This window comes from Tetrahymena thermophila, assembly GCF_000189635.1.
Source record: "Tetrahymena thermophila SB210 genomic scaffold scf_8254571, whole genome shotgun sequence".
Lineage (NCBI taxonomy): Eukaryota > Ciliophora > Oligohymenophorea > Hymenostomatida > Tetrahymenidae > Tetrahymena > Tetrahymena thermophila.
In genome coordinates this window covers 105332-123838 of record NW_002476342.1, presented here as the reverse complement: position 1 = coordinate 123838, position 18507 = coordinate 105332, and the positions used below count along the sequence as shown (strand labels likewise).

At 24.8% G+C, this 18507-nt stretch overlaps 3 protein-coding genes across 3 annotated transcripts; all 3 read left to right on the top strand. All coding sequences in view use genetic code 6, as the record gives it.

Moving 5' to 3' along the window:
- Positions 1-810: 810 nt before the first annotated feature.
- On the top strand, positions 811-5947 carry TTHERM_000797949 (phospholipid-translocating P-type ATPase, flippase family protein; the record flags this gene model as incomplete). The annotated part of the gene is made up of 7 exons (XM_012798664.1): positions 811-1299; positions 1377-1538; positions 1686-2463; positions 2697-3173; positions 3273-3697; positions 4138-4552; positions 5088-5947. 7 exons carry the CDS (start codon positions 811-813, stop codon positions 5945-5947), a joined length of 3606 nt encoding a protein of 1201 aa, XP_012654118.1.
- A 1805-nt stretch (positions 5948-7752) lies between these two features.
- On the top strand, positions 7753-13782 carry TTHERM_00797940 (phospholipid-translocating P-type ATPase, flippase family protein; the record flags this gene model as incomplete). The annotated part of the gene is made up of 3 exons (XM_001020378.2): positions 7753-8897; positions 9474-11261; positions 11445-13782. The coding sequence occupies 3 exons, from the start codon at positions 7753-7755 to the stop codon at positions 13780-13782; spliced, it is 5271 nt and encodes a 1756-aa protein (XP_001020378.2).
- An 892-nt stretch (positions 13783-14674) lies between these two features.
- TTHERM_00797930 (hypothetical protein) lies at positions 14675-18399 on the top strand (the record flags this gene model as incomplete). Its single annotated transcript, XM_001020377.3, has 7 exons — positions 14675-15592; positions 16195-16285; positions 16344-16495; positions 17071-17728; positions 17924-18027; positions 18086-18208; positions 18286-18399. The coding sequence occupies 7 exons, from the start codon at positions 14675-14677 to the stop codon at positions 18397-18399; spliced, it is 2160 nt and encodes a 719-aa protein (XP_001020377.3).
- Between the last annotated feature and the right edge of the window lie 108 nt (positions 18400-18507).

Below are 18507 nucleotides of genomic sequence, written 5' to 3'. Positions count from 1 at the left end.
TTTGTAAGTTAATTATTGATATAAAAATATTAAATTTTACATAACTTTAAATTTTAAGAAACTATTAAAAATATATTATATTATCAATGTATTTAAAACTACTATGATTTTTTAAATAATTTTGAAATAAAATAAATTATATTTGTAATTAGAAATTACTAAAAACTAAATAATTTTAACTTAATTTTTTACAATCTTAATTATTTAAATAAATAAATAGCTAATTTGAACACTTTATGAAAAATTATTTAGAGTTTATTGTAAAATTTAGATGATAATAATAATATTTTAGAACTAATTTAAAAAATTCAATTTATTTAGCTAATTTAGATATATTTTAAATAAAAAAAATTGAATCAAATAATAAAAGTAATACAGTTTAGATTTAATCATTTTAAATTAAATTAAAATTAAAGTAAACTTTTATTTTTTTTAAATAATTTATTTTTAGAAATAAAATAATATTAAAAAGTTAATAAAAAACTTTATGAATAAATATGCTTTGTTAGTTTTTTATATAGAGGCTAAAACGATAATCGTTTTTAATGTTATTTTTTGTAAGCTTGATCTAGGTATAAAGAAAAATTTTATAGTCTTTTAAATGGAAACATCAGTGGTGATTATGAATTTGCAGTAGTACCTTAAAAAATATTATACACAATATTTGTTAATTAGTTAGTTATTTATTTATTTAGATTGGTAAATAAAAATTATTGAATATCTTTAGATCAAAAAAGTATCAAAATCAAGCAATTACTAATTAATTAATAAATAAATAAAACAGATAAGATAAGTAGTATTTTATTAAAGATGTAGTAGCCTGGGTAAAGATACCCTTCTTTTGCTGATCCAGTTTAGTCTTCTAGATAGGTCAATGATAATGCTAGTCCGTATACCTCCAATCACTCTAATTATTAGAGTGGTAACTTTTTAAAAAACAGCTAAATGAGCAATTACAATGTTTAGATGGTCTAGCCTAACTTGAATGTTTAAAATTATTAAAGTGGATTGAATTAACAAAAAAAGAATTATATTTAAGAGGTAAACATAGATAAAGAAACTCTCGCTAATGACAGTTTAAAAGTAAGAAAGATAAAGCTCTTTTCTTAATACAAAGCTTATGGCGGAAATTAAATAAAGTCATCTAAGTACTATGGAATGCCTTTATTCATCTTCTAGGATATTTGGTTTTAAATGCATAAATTAGCAAATATTTATTTTCTTGTGATTGCTTGTCTTTAATGCATTCCAGCTATATCTATTTCATAAGGGTAACCTGTTATCCTTCTTCCATTGATAGTAAACTTAATACTTTTAATAAAATAATGAACCAAATATTTGTTTATTTATTTGCTAAATTTAATTCAATTTTATAGGTAGTTATCTCTGTCAGTATGATTAAGGATTATTTTGAAGATAGAAAGAGAAAAAATGCAGATAAAGAAGAAAATAACAGAAAAATTAAGGTTATTGTATCATCTGATGGCATCGCCAAAGATTAACTTTGCCAAGATTTAGAAGTTGGTCACATAGTCACTGTAAATAATTTCGATAATTTTTAATTTGCTTTCATTTTCAAGATAGATGTGTTAATAAGAAGAGTTAAATAATTAAATTAATCAACAAAATAAACTTAACCAGTATTTGAACTATTTATTGAAGATAACATTTATTTTTAAATAAAGGTAGAGAAAGATTAAATTATACCTGCTGATTTGCTAATTTTAGAGATAGCAGAGTAGAAGAAAGAATGCTATATTGAAACTAAAAATTTGGATGGTGAAACTAACTTAAAAGTCAAAGAAATTCCTGAAGCATTCCGTAATACAAAAAGATTCATGTTTGAGCCATAAATTAATGTTGGAATAGATTACATTCCTCCTAATAGAAACTTAGAAAGCTTCAATGGATCAATCATAATTGAAGAAAATGGATAAAATTAAACAGATTTTATTGAAAGCAAGCACTTATTGCTTAGAGGATGCACTTTGAGAACCACTAGTTGGATCAAGGGAGTGGTTGTTTATACTGGTAATGATACTAAAATTATCTTGAATTCATGTGAAAGTGAATAAAAGCTAAGTTCTCTTGAAGAAATGATGAACAAATTCATTATTGTCATCTTCTTAATTCAAATAGTAATCTGCTTTTGCTCAGGTATTTTTGGAACTTTGTGGATGCAAGAAAACAAGCTCAAACTATCTTATCTTCACTATTCCTAGTCTTCCCTTGCTCATATTGGTGGTTTTGACTTTGCTGAGTGCTTCTAAATCATGGGAACATGGACTTTGATTTTTACTAATTTCATACCCATATCTCTAATTGTCACTCTGGAAGTTGTCAAATACATTTAAGGTATTAATTTAGAATCAGACAAAGAAAATTATCCTGAATGCAGAGTCTAATCAAGTAATCTAAATGAAGAGCTTGGATAAATAAAATATGTTTTCTCAGATAAAACAGGTATAAATTATAAATATTAATTAATAATTTTGATATATATAGTCATTCCTCATTAATTAATGTCTATCATTTACTTTAAAAATTAACAACTTATTTATTTATAAAATTAAAAAAATAAAAAAATAGGTTTATTTTAAGTTTTTTAATAAATGAGAAATTAGTTTATGTATGTATTTATGTTATTTTAAATATGCTTTTTAAGTGAAAAAATAAACATTTAATTTATTTAATAGGCACTTTGACTCAAAATTCAATGAAATTTAAGTGTATCAGCATTCTAGGATAAAGTTATGGTGAGGTATAAGCTGCAGAAGCTAATAGCAGAGACGAGTCGTATAACTTCTTAGAAAAGACATTATAAAATGTGGAATGTGTTGATTTTGCAGATAGTTATTTCACTAAATAAATGATTAAAGGAGAAAACTTGGTCAAATCTTAAATAGAAAAAACTCTAACACTTATGGCTTTATGTCATAATGTTGTTCCCATTGGACCTATTTCATATAGTGGGCCTTCTCCTGATGAAATATGTTTGGTTAGTTTTGCATAATCTTAAGGTGTTTAGTTTATAAAAAAAGACGATGACAGTATTTTGTTTGTGTAAAAGTCAATAAGTCAATTTGGGCAAAAGACTATTGAAAAATATAAATTGCTTTACACTTTTGATTTTAATTCAGATAGAAAAAGAATGTCTGTCATAGTTTAAAAAGGTAAAAATTAATTTTATTTAAAAATCTATGTTCTTTGTTAATTCTTATTATTTGAAAGTAATTCAAAATAATTTTTTATAAACTAATTAATTAAAATAGTCGGACCCTTAGGTTTGTTAGATGAATACCTTTTGCTTACAAAGGGAGCAGATAATGTGATGGAAACAAGGATAACTTCAAAGAAATATGATATGAATACTCAAAAAGATTTAATAAAATATAGCGAGTATGGTTATAGAACATTAGTTTTGGCTTAAAAAGAGATAACTAAATCTGAGTTATCTATTTTCGAATAAGAACTGACCAGGGCAAAGCTTCTCCAGTAGAATAATAAGCAAATTATTGATGATTTATATGATAAAATGGAGTAATAACTTGAATATTTAGCTGTCACAGGAGTAGAAGATAAACTCTAAGTAGACGTAGCTGATACAATACAAAGAATTAAGGAAGCTTTTATTAACTTCTGGGTACTCACTGGTGATAAAGAAGAAACTGCCATAAGTATTGGAAATGCTATTAAAGTAAATTTCTCTAATTTTCAATCATAAATTTAACAAATAAAGCAAAATTTAGTTTTAAAAACATAAAATCTCATAATTAATTTATAACAAATTTAATTGCAATTTTATTAGTAAAATTACAAACATATAAATTGAACAAATAATTTTAAAAAGAAAAAAAATGGAGTTTTAAAAAATGAAAGCTACTAATAATTTTTTGTAAATTTTAATTGCAATCGTCTTTGTAAAATTACAAATTTTATCTTATGTTAAAAGAAAAAATAAATTTTAAAAAGAACAAAATTTAGGTTTAAAAACATGAGACCATTTTTTATAAATTTTAATTTCAATCATCTTTATAAAATTACAAAGTTTATGTATTTTAAATTTGATAAACTAAAATAAAAATGTAAATTATAAATTATTTCTGATTAAATAAAATAAATAATTTTACTTTTTAGGTTATTGGAGATGAAGAAACAACTGTAAAAGTTTAAATTTCTAAATTAATTAAAGATTTTACCACAAAAAGCTAACTTTAGCATCAGAATTTAAATCCAAAACAACTTCTTTAGTAAGCAATTTAAGAGGCCTCTAACATGAAAAATAAGGCAAAGAACCCAAACAATGAGGTCACTAAAAAAGTAGCATTAATTGTTAAAGGAGATGACTTGATAACTATAACTAGCGATGTGCAACTTAAGTAGGACTTTGTTAAAATGGCAATAGATTGTGATACAGTAATTGCAAGTAGAGTTTCTCCACTTTAGAAAAAAGAAATCGTTGACATGGTAAGAGAGTTTCTTCCTGATGTTTCAACCCTTGCAATAGGAGATGGTGCTAATGATGTTAGTATGATTAACGCAGCTCATGTTGGTAATAAATATTACTTAATAAAAATTAATTGATTTTTCTGAAATTCATAAATTAATTTTCTTCCAAATGAATAAATAAAAATTATTACAAACTAAAGGTTGACGTACTTTAATTTTGATTTATATTTTAGATAATTGTTTGTTTATCTATTTAATATTTCTATAAAAGATATAAAAATATTTACAAAAATTCCTAAAATATAAACATAATTCTATAATTCTGATAAAAATAATTGTTAGAAATATATAAGCGTTGAAATTTTAAGGTAGAAAAAAGTATTATAAATCTTTTTTATATGCAAAAATTAATACATGGATAAAGGTTTTATTTAATAATAAATAAAACAACAAGTTTTGATTTTGCTTGATAAACAAATTAACATTCAAACTACTAAACTAATTTCTTCAAAATAGTTTTCTTAGTTAAATTTTAAATGAAATCAATAAAAAAATATTTTATTTTAGATTTTTTTTGGAGAGAATAAAAGTTAGACATTTTTTTTCTAGAATTATTTAATGAAATATTTATTTAAAAGGTATTGGTATTAGAGGTAAAGAAGGTACACAGGCTGAAAGATCAAGTAACTACGCTATACCAGAATTTAGATATTTAGGTCACCTTCTTTTTGATTTTGGAAGAGAATGTTACAGAAGAAATAGTGAATTAGTTTTATACAATTTCTATAAAAATATGTTGTTGGTTTTGCCTCAGTGGTGGTTTGGTTTATACAATGGATTTTCTGGTGTAACTTTGTATGATCCTTGGCTATATTAATTGTACAATACTTGCTTCACTGCTCTACCTATTGTTGTCTATGCTATTGAAGATAGATAATATAGTTTGAAGAAGCTATTAAAGTATCCTCTAGATTTCTATGAGTAAGGCTAAACGAACAGACTATTTTCTTTAATGACCTTTTTGCAGAGCATATTTAAGGGCTTTGTTGATGCTGCAATAATTATGTTAGTTAGTTTCTTATGTTTTGAAAACATTACATAACATGCTGCTGGACATAACTAACCAAGTCATTTACCTTTCTTCCACATGACGGGTATGATTTCCTTCGGAGCCAGTGTGCTTATATCGAATCTAAAAATTTTGAGTTTCAGTCACTCTGTTAGTTTCTTCTAAACTATTTGTGTTTTTGGCAGCTACCTGTTTTATCTGCTTTGCTATTTTGCTTACTTAAAATACTTCAAACTGGCTGACATACAAAATACTCTAAAGATGTAATTATCTAGTGTCTACTTCTACTTTGTAACCTTTATCCTTATTGCAGCTACTTACTTTATTGATATAGCAATATATGTTTTCTCAACAAACGACTATGAATTAAAGTAAATACGCAAGTAACAAAAATAAATGTCCAAATCTAAATAAGTGCACTAAATTTGAATAAAATTAGATAGAAATTAAGTTTAAGCTCAAAAAAAAAAAAAATTAAAATTAACTATAATTTAATGGTTTGTTCTAATATTTTATAGCAATTAAATGAATAAAATGCATTTATTTTAATTAAATACACATTTATTTTCAAAAAAACAAAATTAAAATATTAATTTAATATTTATCACACAATAAATAATTTTAAAACGATAAAAAAAAATTTCTATTTAAAATTGAAGTCTCTTCTTTTGTATATTTTCTTACAAATAATTATTTACTCCCTCCTTTGTTTAATTATTAACAAGTTAGCTAGCTAACTAACTAATATAAAATTTAATAAAAGAACAAAATTATTTTAGGAATTTTGAAATATTTACTCTTTTATGTGGTCCATAATATTATTATCCCCTTCTAAAATATTATTTGGAATTTAAATAAATAAATAAAAAATTTATTAGAGTAGGGGAGAGGAGGGGTTGAAATAAAGGTTTTTATTGTATTTAATTAAAATGATTATTTTTTATTTTTTTAAAAAAAAACTATTTTTGTTAAAAATTTATCACAAGATATTTAGGTATTTATAAAATATTTAACTTTGATATTATGATAAATGTTTAATAATTTACTAAGAAAGAAATACAAGTTTAATTTTTAAGGAAGATTGATTTTTAATTAAATGGAAAATTAATTTTAAGGTTAAAAGTATATTTTTTGGAATTAATATTTTGAAAAAGTGAAAAAGAATTACTTACAAAAATAAAGGTTTTTTTAAAATTAATAAGTAATATATCTTATATAAAAAGAAGGAGATAAAATAAGATTTTTAAAGATAATTAAAATTATTTAAAATATTAAAATTGATAAAAAATTCATGTGTATATTTAGTATTCAAGATATGAAAGTTAGAAAGAAATTCAGTGTTAACAAATAAAAAGCTAAATCATTAAAATTTAGTTTACCTATTCAGTTTTTACAAATGATTTCTGTAGGTATTGTTCATTGATTTGCTATGTGAGCACTTTGAATTTAATTAGTATTATGTAGATTAAATAAATAGAAATTTGTTTATTACATACAGAAAAATAAGCAAAATAAATTTTAGGAAATAAAAGTTAAAATTTTGATAAATCCTAATTTCTTTCTTTTAACGATTTCAAAACCAAATCTGCTTAGAGCAAATAAATAAATAAATTCCAAATATGATTGCTACTTTTTTTATAGCGTTCAAGAATTTTATTATAAAAACAGAATTATCAATTGAAAAGGTTTATATAATTTACAGATTATTTAAAGCAAAATGATAAAATAAATTATATGATTTCTCTAAATCGTTTGTTTTTCTTTTTGTAATCAATGAGTTTTGTTTTATAAGTAGCTGTCAGATAATTAAAGCTATTAAAAATATTGATTTTAAAGTAATAAAAGCCAGCATATTTGATTAATAATAACAAAATAAAAGTGAGTGAATTGTAAAACAAACAAAAAATCAATCAATCTAGTGTTTATAGGTTATTTACTTATTTAGTGTTAAAAATAAATATTACGTATTTTATTCATTAATTTTCTGACATTCATTATATCAACCTTATTTTTTAGTTTGCATTTGATTGGCAAATAACAAGAAATAAAGAAACAAAAAAAGAAAGAAAGAAAGATAAAGCATTTAATCACTAATTATAATTTAATAAATAATTAATTAATAAGCTAAAAGAACCAATCTATTGCAAAGTAGAAAGCTATTTATTTTTATTGTCAGCTTGTTTGTTTGTTTGCTTACTTACTTGCCTTTCTGTCTGTCTGCTCGTTGATAAGAAATGGAGATATCAGATTAAAAATTACCAAAGATGGTAATTTCGTCTTCTCAAATACTAAATTTGTACTACAGCTTTAATTTTAGGTTTTTCACGCACTCAATAGCACTGATGGCAATGGCAATTATAGATTTAGTGGCGAGTTGCTATTCTAATAATGATAATTCTAAAAAAATGGCAATTGTATCATGGATTTAGACATGCTTATTTTTTATAGAAATAGTTGCGATTTGTCTTATTAATACTGGAAAAATTCCTAGTTTTTAAAAGTTCTTTTAGGAATGGCAGATCAGCTTATTTAAAAATTGTTTGTGCATAGGAGAAGTATCTCTTCAGATTGAGTATTTAATGCAGGAAGATATGGGAATGAAAATCATGGTCTCTTTTTTTAGGATAGTTTTTATTTTAGCCACCTTCACTTAGTGGGAGAAAAAGAACATTTATCGCTTTTTAAATCTAATTTTTACTTTTATCTATTTATAACTCAGGTGTATAACTTATACAATGGACTCAATCGCTTCAAGAATTAATCTTCTACTATTATTTTTAATTTTTTTGCAAACAATTAACGGAGATGTTTAGCACATTCTAGATTCTCCACATTTGATATCTCAAGAATAAGACCTAATCCTGACCCAAAAAAGGATGACATTTAGCGAGTAGAATTATTAAAACCCAAGGTAGAACACCAGAGGTATCACGTTTGGAGGAAGTTTAGGTGGTCTTTTTAGTTTTATTAACAAGCCAAAAACTATGACTAATAGTTCTATTTCCAAAGAATGTTAATAACAAGGGAAAACCTCAATTGCAAGCAACCACATATAAAATAATGGCACTCATACTTTATTAGCAAATGAAGTTAATTAAAAAGGTTTGCATAAAAATGGGCAGTAAATTAATGAGTAGCATATAGCAACAGATAAAAATGGTTAAGCCTGCTATCAATTTACTTTATAAACGAATGGACCTGCTAATTCCGAAAACAACACTAGTAGCAACTTGGTATAAAATACTGAGTAATTTACAGTGAGAAAAAATTTAGAAAAATCTCTTACTGCGAAATTCGGCAGTCCGAAGTTGGTATGCTAGTAGAATTCAAACGAGGTAGATGACATCAATTTATCTGAAAATAATAATGAAGATTTTGTGTAAGTTTTATAGATTAAATATTTTATTCAAATTAACTTATTTATTTATGCTAATGAACTCAAATATTCATTTATCAATCAATCAATCAATCAATCAATCAAATAAATCAAATGGAACTAAAATTTTATAGAATTTTCAAATTCTTTTACACTTCATTCATTTCTTCCTTTCCTTATTTGTTACAATGATATTTAAAAATAAATGAAGACTTTGATTGATTTGATACTTAAAGTATATTTTAAACATTTATTTGATAATGGACCAAAATATTTATTTTTTATCAGTTAAATCTGCAAAATTTATTAAATTTTTAATTTTTAAGTGTTCGATTAATTATTTCAATCACTCAAAATTATTCTATTGATTTACTTGCTCGTTTGAAACAAACAAACAAACAGTAAATTAATTATCAGATGACGTTATTGAAAATTAGACATAAATTTATTAATTTTTAAATGACATAATAAATATGTTGAATTATTTATCCAATTAAATAAGTTTTATGAAAAAATAGATTATTTGGATTCAAACAAAATTATTTTTTTTAAATAACAAAATTATATTTTTAATTATAGCAAAATCTAAAATGCAAATAGTGAATTTTGTAGTCCTAAAACTTGTTAAGAATATTCGAAATAAAGGAAAAAGAGCAATTTTTAGATGTATGCTACTCAGGAAAACAGTAAAGAAAATCACCAAGAAATTGAAGATAAATAAATTTAAAAACCAAATAAAAGCCATTAAGATTTGTAAACTTCAGTTTTGAGTCCAGATTTTCTTGCCAACAGGAAAAATAATAAAAATGAAAACAGCATTCAAAGTATACATTAATATTAAAATAGCAAGATGATTGAACAAGAAAAGCAAAGCGATAAAAGACTTTAAGAAATAAAACTGTTCAAATTACCTTTAACCACAAAAGATGAAGAAAATTATGCTCAAATTAACCAAATCAAATAGAACTATCAATCTTAGGAATACTCAAAAAATACTCAGATTTCAATTAGTCCTAAAAGTATTTAATCATATGAACTCTCCTTATCTCCAGTCTTACAGCTCAGTGTCCCCAATAACTCACAATTCTATTAGATGTTTTTTTAAATTTTGCCTGAAGGTATTCTTTTACTTGGCTCCAAGTAAAATAAAGTGCATGTCCAGAATAGAATGTTAGAGAGACTAATGAATATCAAAGGAGGCTCCTTAATTGATAAATTTTTCAAATTAGAAAATAATTTAAATTTAGGAGAAACTAGCGACACTTCAGGAACACTAGACATACTCCCCATGATTATGAATATGAAAACAATACTGAATGAATCTACTTCACAATAAAGGATATCTTCAATTCAATAGCTTAATTAAAACATTTTGCCAAATTAGCAATAAAACGTTGATTCTAAAATGACTTAGCCATCTCAGTTCTAGCCTAAGCCTTAAGCAGGATCAGACAATGACGAAAGGACTAACACTTAAGGCAGTAACAATCAAATACCATCCATGCCAAATGTTAGCATTTTACAATTAGAAGATCCTAAATATAACCAACAAGCATATGGACAGAGCTTGTAAAATAGTCCTAGTATAGGCTAACAGCAAAACTAAATTGATGAGTCGATTCTATCTAAATCTAATTTAAAGTACATCCCTTAGCCTATAAGATAGAATATGAATCAAAAATTAAATATGAATGCTTAATATAATAATAATATTATGAATCGTAAGGAAAAAGACTTAGCAGAAGAATAAATTATTAAACAAATTGATTAATAAAGAAGTCAGTTTACCAATGATATGCAAAAGGAATATTCAAATTCTTATAGCAGCAATCTAAATTAGAGCGCTCAAACATAAAATAACATAGATGTCACGTACAGCAGAAAAAAGACGATAGGCGAATTGTACAGAAGCTTAATCAAAGAAATACAGCAAGACATAGAAATGAATGGTTCAGCAAGTAAATACGAAGCTTTTGAGCACCAAGTTAAGATGATTTGTTCCTTCCCCTATATCAAAAAGAAAAGAACATCAAATTCAAACTTAAAGTCCTAATTTAATATTTCATAAATGGCGTATTCAAATATGAACTTGAATATATAATCTGTTTCTAATGTAAAAAGTGACACAAGTGAAAATGTAGAAAATTGCAAAAAGATTTTCGAAGTCACTTGCATACCCTGCATTATTGAAGGTCAGCCTTCCGTCCTTTTTGTAGTCAAGGATGTTACCCATTTCAACTAAATCAAGCTCCTCAAGCACATCAACAAGAATAAATCACAGATGCTATCTTAAGTAGCCCATGAATTTAGAACACCTCTAAATTGTATTATATCTATGATGGACTTAGCTAGCATTACCAATCCATAGTAATTAATTTACTAATTTTTTATATATTCAAGAATAATTAAGAGAAATAAACAAAAACAATGAATAACTTGATTGTTTTATTTCCAATTTTTTATTAATTTATAAAAATTATTAATATTTTTAGTCTTCTATTCTATTTTATTTGAAAATGATGTATTAAATCCTTTTGTTTATTATTAAAGGAGTCAGATTTAATAATACTTAAAGCCAGCTTTGACAAGCGCTAAATAGCTAAACTCAATGGTCAATGATTTACTAGATCTTGCATAATTAAAGGCTGGTAAGTTTTCTTTAAATATGGAGAGCTTTAACTTGTAAGAACTAATATCTTAAATTGTTGTTTTGATGAGCATTTAATCTGAGTAAAAGGGTCTGGCCTTAATATCAAACATAGATCCTCAAATTCCAAACTCAATATATAGCGATCCAAATCGTCTAAGATAGATTATAATCAACTTGGTTGGAAATTCTTTAAAATTTACTAAAAAAGGTAGTATAACAATTAAGGCTTCTTTAATCAGCACAAAAGTGATTAAAATAAGTATAATTGATACTGGTATTGGCATAAAAGAAGAAGATATGGCCAATCTATTCTAAGCTTTTGGAAAAATCGCTGGTTAGGAATAAAAACAGCTTAATCCAAACGGTGTCGGATTAGGACTGATGATTTCTCATGTTCTGGCTAAGAATTTAGGAGAAGGAGAAGGGTTAAAAGTAGAATCTTAAGTAGGAATAGGCACTGAATTTTATTTTGAGATTGTTAATAACTTGTAAAAAATGAATATCGATAAGTCTTTCATTCTAAAATCGTAAATCGTTAAATCTCAATACTACAAGAAATCTCAAATAGCTTCCATGAAAATTGACTAATAAGGATAGCAATAGCAATATTTATAGCAACAATAGTTGTAGTATCAGCAATAACAACAATAAAAATAATAATAATAATAATTCATTCAAAAACCTCAAAATTAAGTGAACAATGATGACCTTAAGAAATGCTCACAAAATTATAACTTTGATGATATTTTGAAAACTTTTGGGAAAATTGATAGCTATAAAGATATAAGTGGATAAGAAAATAAAGTAAATAAGCAAGAAGAGTGGAAAGAAAATGGTCACTAGTAGCAGTCAGCTCAAAAAAGAAAGCCATCCATTCAATTACACAATTCATCTAAACTAAAAAATTCATCTATTCCATCATAGAATACAATTTACACTCCTAAATCGAACTCTTGCAATTAATTAGCAGGTAGTTTGGAAGATCACTAGCCAGATATGAATGGTTAAGCTAATTTATCTATATCTGCTTCTCTAAATTAAATGCTAAACCTTAAATAAACTAAAAATTAAATTATTACTATTCATGAGGAAGAGGGAGAATATGAAGGAGATGGGTCTGCTAATTTCAACAATGAAAACTCGTAGAAATTTGAAGAAAGAGACCATTTAATCAAAAGAAGTAGTAAAAGCTAATTTAGCAATCATAAAAATTAATTCTACTACAAAGACTAAATTGGCCCAAAAGTTTAACTTAATAGATGTCATATTAGAAATGAAAGTGTAGATTATGATGGTTGTGGCGAGAATTTCGGGTTTTTAAGTGATAGACCTAACTAATAAAATGCAAGTGATAGTGAGAATATAAAAAGTTCCTTTGAAAAAATCCTATTTCCGCCAAATTAGAAAAAATTTGACATTAGTGGTTTGTTAAACCAAAATTAAAATAATAATGTGGTGAATAGCAATATTTAAAAGCTATAAGTTCAATCACAACTTGATAATTTAATTGGTAAAAATTTGAATAACGTAGAAGATTTGCATGATTCTTCGTCCGATGATAAAGAAAGCTCTGTTGCTGATGATGAAAATTTAAATGATTCTTTTAATGGAAATTTCAAAAAAATGTAAAATAATTCAGATGAATAGAAACAGCAAGATAGCACTTATAATCAAGGATAGCCAGACAAGAACTCTGATAAAAAAGATAACTTAAAGAAAAGAACTTAAAAAAGATATAAAACCAAAATTAAAAGATCTAGCTCATAGGTAGAATTCTTCGAATCATCTCATAAAAGTGTGAGCTAAAGTCTAAGTGCTTCTGTCTAAGCAGAAGTAGAAATTTTAACAATAGATGATAATGAATTTAATAATATGGTATTAAAAATGCACATCGAAAGACTCATCAGGGCAAGAGTTCACTGCGCAATTGATGCCCATGATGCACTATCTAAATTGCAAGAGCAATACACGAAGACAAAATCAGGTTTCGATTTAATTTTCTTAGATCTCTCAATGCCTGAAATAGACGGTTATGGGACATTCAGCATGATTAAAGATTTTTGTAACGAAAAGAGAATCAATTAAAACGTTGTTGCATGTACTGGATACAGCAGTTTAGAAGAAAAAGACAAGTGCATAGATATTGGCATGGTTGATTATATCTTAAAGCCAATAGAAATACCCAAATTAAAAGAAGTATTATCAATCTTCCTAGACGGAAATGCATTCAACAAGTGAATGAAAAAAATTCATTTTTATTTGAAATAAATAATACCTTAGATGAATAGAGAAAATTATATTTTAATAATAAAAAAATCTAAATTAGTAAAAATTTCTATACTCACGAAATAAATAAATGAAATAAAAGAATAAAATTATATGAATCATAAAATTGAATTGTTAAAATCTAACAATAAATTTTGAATAAAATGTTATATCCAAGATCGCTTAATAAGTTGATATTGATCCAATTTAATTATTTTTGCTAAGTTTTTAATCAATAAAGCATATAGATAGTAAGATAGATTGATATATAATAAATATACTGAAATAATTTATAAAAATTATAATCAAAAGAAAAATACATTTATTTTTAATAATATATATAATAAATAATATATCTCGTTTTATATATAATTTATAAGCAAGTACTCAATAATAGAATATCTAAAATTAATTTTAATTTTAATCTTTCAATAAATTTTATGCAAATTTTTCTTCAATAAATATTTTTTCATCTTATAAAACATTTTTTTATTATGTTTAAAAAACTGTAAAAATTAGCACAATAAATAAATTTTCACTGTTTTTAAATTATTTAAAAAAGTTTTTTTGGTTAAATTTTAAATTAGTTATTTTTTATACTTAATATTATAAAACATTTTAATATCAAATACTTAAAATAATAATAAAATATAAATAATTATTATAAGTAACACAATCCAATATATATAATGGATTAATGAATGAATGAATGAATGCATGGATTATTGAATAAAAGAATGAAAAATAAATTGATAATGAATGAGTGAAATAATTAAGAAAGGATCTAAAATGCATTCAAAAATGAAGATGAAAAGTTAACATTGATAAATAAATGGATTTATAGCTATTGATAAAAGATATGTGAATGAAAATAAAAATAGTATATGAAAATTTATTTAGGGTGATTAATGAAGGCTAATTAAAATCAAAGAGAGTAAAAAAATTAATTAATTTTAATAAAGAGGAATTAATATATATTAGTAAGTGCTGTGATATGATTAAAGCATTAAAAAGCGTTCAAAGATAATTAGTTTTTGTTCAAAAAGCAAAATTCTGCTCAGTTCCTAACTAGAATAATTAAGGTCAAGGCAGCAATACCAATGAACCTTAATAATAGGCAGCAGCAGCAGCCACAACAACAGCATCCCAAGCAGAAAAGCCTCAGCAACCAGCATTTTTGAATGCCAATAAGGATGCCTAAAAAGATTAGAAGAAGACTTAGAATCATGAATAAAAGGATCAAAAACAACACTAAAATTAATCTAGCATCTACGGATCAAAGATTAACGTAGGAAATAGCGAAGAAATTAAGAAATCAATTTAAAAATCAGTTAATGACTTTTCAAGCACTTACAAGCTTAATTTAAGTGACAAGAAAATTAAAGCTGGAAACAAACAAACATTCGCCAAGAAATAAGATTAAGAATCTATTTCTAAGAAAAAGGAAAAATTATTAAAAGGTATTCAACCTACTGATGAAAAGTTGGTTGACAAGCATATCGGAAACGTTCCCATAGCCTAATAAATTGTAGTCGATAAATTGAAAAAGTATGCTTTAAGAGTAAGCGATACAAAGAGAATTCATGATAAATTAAAATCAGAAGAAGGAGTTGATTTCTCATATGTTGAACCAAGAAATCTTGAAATTTTGAATTCTTTTGTTCACAGAAAATCTGAAGAAATGGAAGAATTAATCTCTACTTATCTCGGAGTTAATCAAACATTATCAAAAGAAGAATAATTAGATGATTGGAGACAATAACAAGCTTTAGATCATATCAATGTATTTACTATGGCTCATTTATTAATTTATTATTTTACTAAAACCATCTGCTATTTTAAATATTTATATCTTTTCTAGAAATCTACTTCGCAAACTGCATTAAAAAACAAGCAAGAAAGCAAACAAATAAACAAATCAACTAACTAACTAGCTAAAAAAAATCCTATAATTAATAGCTACCAAAACTAATATAAATAGGCAATTAAAATTTGAATTCTACTTCTTTTCAAAAATAAAAACAATAAGACTAAAATTTATGTTAACGAATGACGGACAAACTAAAGCGAATATAAATAATAGGTGGCATTCATTTTAAAAGATAAAAATTGTTAAATTGAAAGAAAGCATTGAAAATTAAGTTAGTTTTAAAATGTTATAGTTTAAATCCTTAATCAAAAAAGAAATATTAAAAAATGTATTTAAAGCAAACACAATATTTTATTTATTTATTTAATTAAAATTATTTTTGAGTTCTTAAGAATTTCAAAAAAATTATAATTAAAATATTTATAAGGAAGATCTAAATAAATAAATATTATAGAGATGATTGATGGTTTATTTATTTGATAATATTTGATCTAATTATTCTATTTTTTAACTAGTTCACTCCTGAAACAATGGGAAAACCTGAAGTATTCTATCCTGGTTCAGACAGAGGTCCTCACCCATTAGATGATCCATAAAATTACATTTGTAAATATTTTATCGATTGATAAAAAAAGTGTATTTAAATATTTACGATAAATAATAGAATGGTACGAAAAGCATTGTCCTCTTCCTTACAGACCTCTTATTGATCAAATGGTTTAAATGACTGATATGAAAATTACCGATAACAACATGCCTAGCTATATAAAGAAATGGATTGATTAAATTCAAGAAGATCCCTAAGAAGATTTAGATGTATATTACATTTTTTTTATTAAATTACCCCTAAAAGCTACATTTATTTAACATGTTATTTGATAAAATAATTAGATTCATTTTATTATCAAAAATATTATTTTGAGTTCTAATCAACCAACAAATTTATCTTAAAAAGGATGCTCTTTTATACATCAAGCATTATTTTATCTAAATTTAATTATGCAATTTATAAACCAATATTCAAAATCCCAAGCAAAATATCTAAATAAAATAAAAAGTTAAAATATATTTCAAGTTATGTTTTATCAATAAACTAATATTTTTACTAAAAATTCTTAGAGTGTTTTATTGTTAGTAAAATAAACGCTGCAATTTATTTTTATTAAATTAAAGTTACTCAAATTTCCAATTATTGCATTAGTAAAATAATTAATGTGTTAGTTGAAAATTGTTAAGAAGTAAAATTAGCAATTTATTTAACGAGTGTTTTATTTTATAGAATTTAAATTAGTGATTAAATTTAAATATCATGAGAGTAGCAATAAATAAATAAATTAATTAATTAATCATTAGTTATATTGCTTATTAATACTTTTTGAAATATTATTTAGCAAGAAAAAGAAGATGACTAGGAAGAAGATCTTGATAGTGATGAAGAAGCTGACATGAGTGAAGACGAAGATGTTGGTTTGACTGATAATAAAGCCTAAAACGACGAATTAGAATAATAATTATGCTCCGTTGTTGGTGGTGGATAGGGTGTTTTCTTTTACAGAACAAATCCTCTTCCCCGTTTGTAAGTTGATAACACAAGTTTGTGGTCTTTGGATTAAAATAGCGAACTTCCTGAAGATACTTCTCCTGAAGAATAAATTATCAATTGCGAAGGTAACATCACCTTCCACTCTGGTCTCTAAGATTACGAAATACCTGCCTTCCCTGAAACCTTGAGCTCATACATCACTCACTACCAAATTCCTAGTATTGAAAAATGGTCTATCTTCAGATAATTCCCCAATATGTATCACTGGTGGTAGAAGTTTTATGAGACCAATAAGAAATTGAGTGAATAACCTCTCGTTAGATATTAATATTCTGGTCTTCCCTCTGTTTACACTTATTTCTACACTATGCCAGAATTTGCAAGAAACAATATTGTAGTTTAAAATGTTGCTAGATGCTTTGAATTTAATAGACCTGAACTTAACCATTAATAGAAAATTATGGCACTCAATTATGCTGCCAAATTCTCTTTGCCTTTAGATGATTGTAATTTATGTTTTTTTAATCAAATAAATATATTATAACCCCTCATAAAATGCTTGATCAATATTTTAAGAAAGTTTTAATATTTACATCAGTGAAATAATGAAAAAAAAAGAAATATTTTCAAAATCTGCAATTTTAGAAAAATTTAAAAGTAGAGTGAATAAATTTATTGAAAATATCTAATTTAATAAATAGTAATTGTTCATGCTGCTAGCCAAATGATTGTTAGTTAAAAGCACTTCTTAACTGCTAAAGAAGAAGATAGACTTAAAACTGTTAACCAATTCTATTATGAAGCTGTACATATATTTTTTTAATTAAATTAACATAATTTATAAAATATTAATTGTTGTTAAGGATACTGAAGCTTGGGATATCCATTTAGCTCACGAAGAACACACTATAGAATAAATAGAAAACTTTTAACCTCCCAAACGCCTTGGAGTTGATGATATTGAAGAATAATTATGCGACTTACCTGTAAATTAATTAATTTATTATTTACTTAACTTAAATGTTCAAATTTATAATGAAATATATTTTAACAAAAAATATAGTTGGAATACTATGATAACGACGATGGTTTCTGGAATGATTTCATCAAGGAAAAATTAAATAGAAATAATGCTGCTTATCCTGCTACCTAGGGCAGAGCTTTCTTCAAGCATTGAGAAATAAATTTAAATATTAGTTATATATCTATCCATCGTTTTCAGATTACTTACTATTTTAAGCTAAATCAACACTTTCAAAAATTATTTAAAATAGAGCTTTTAGCA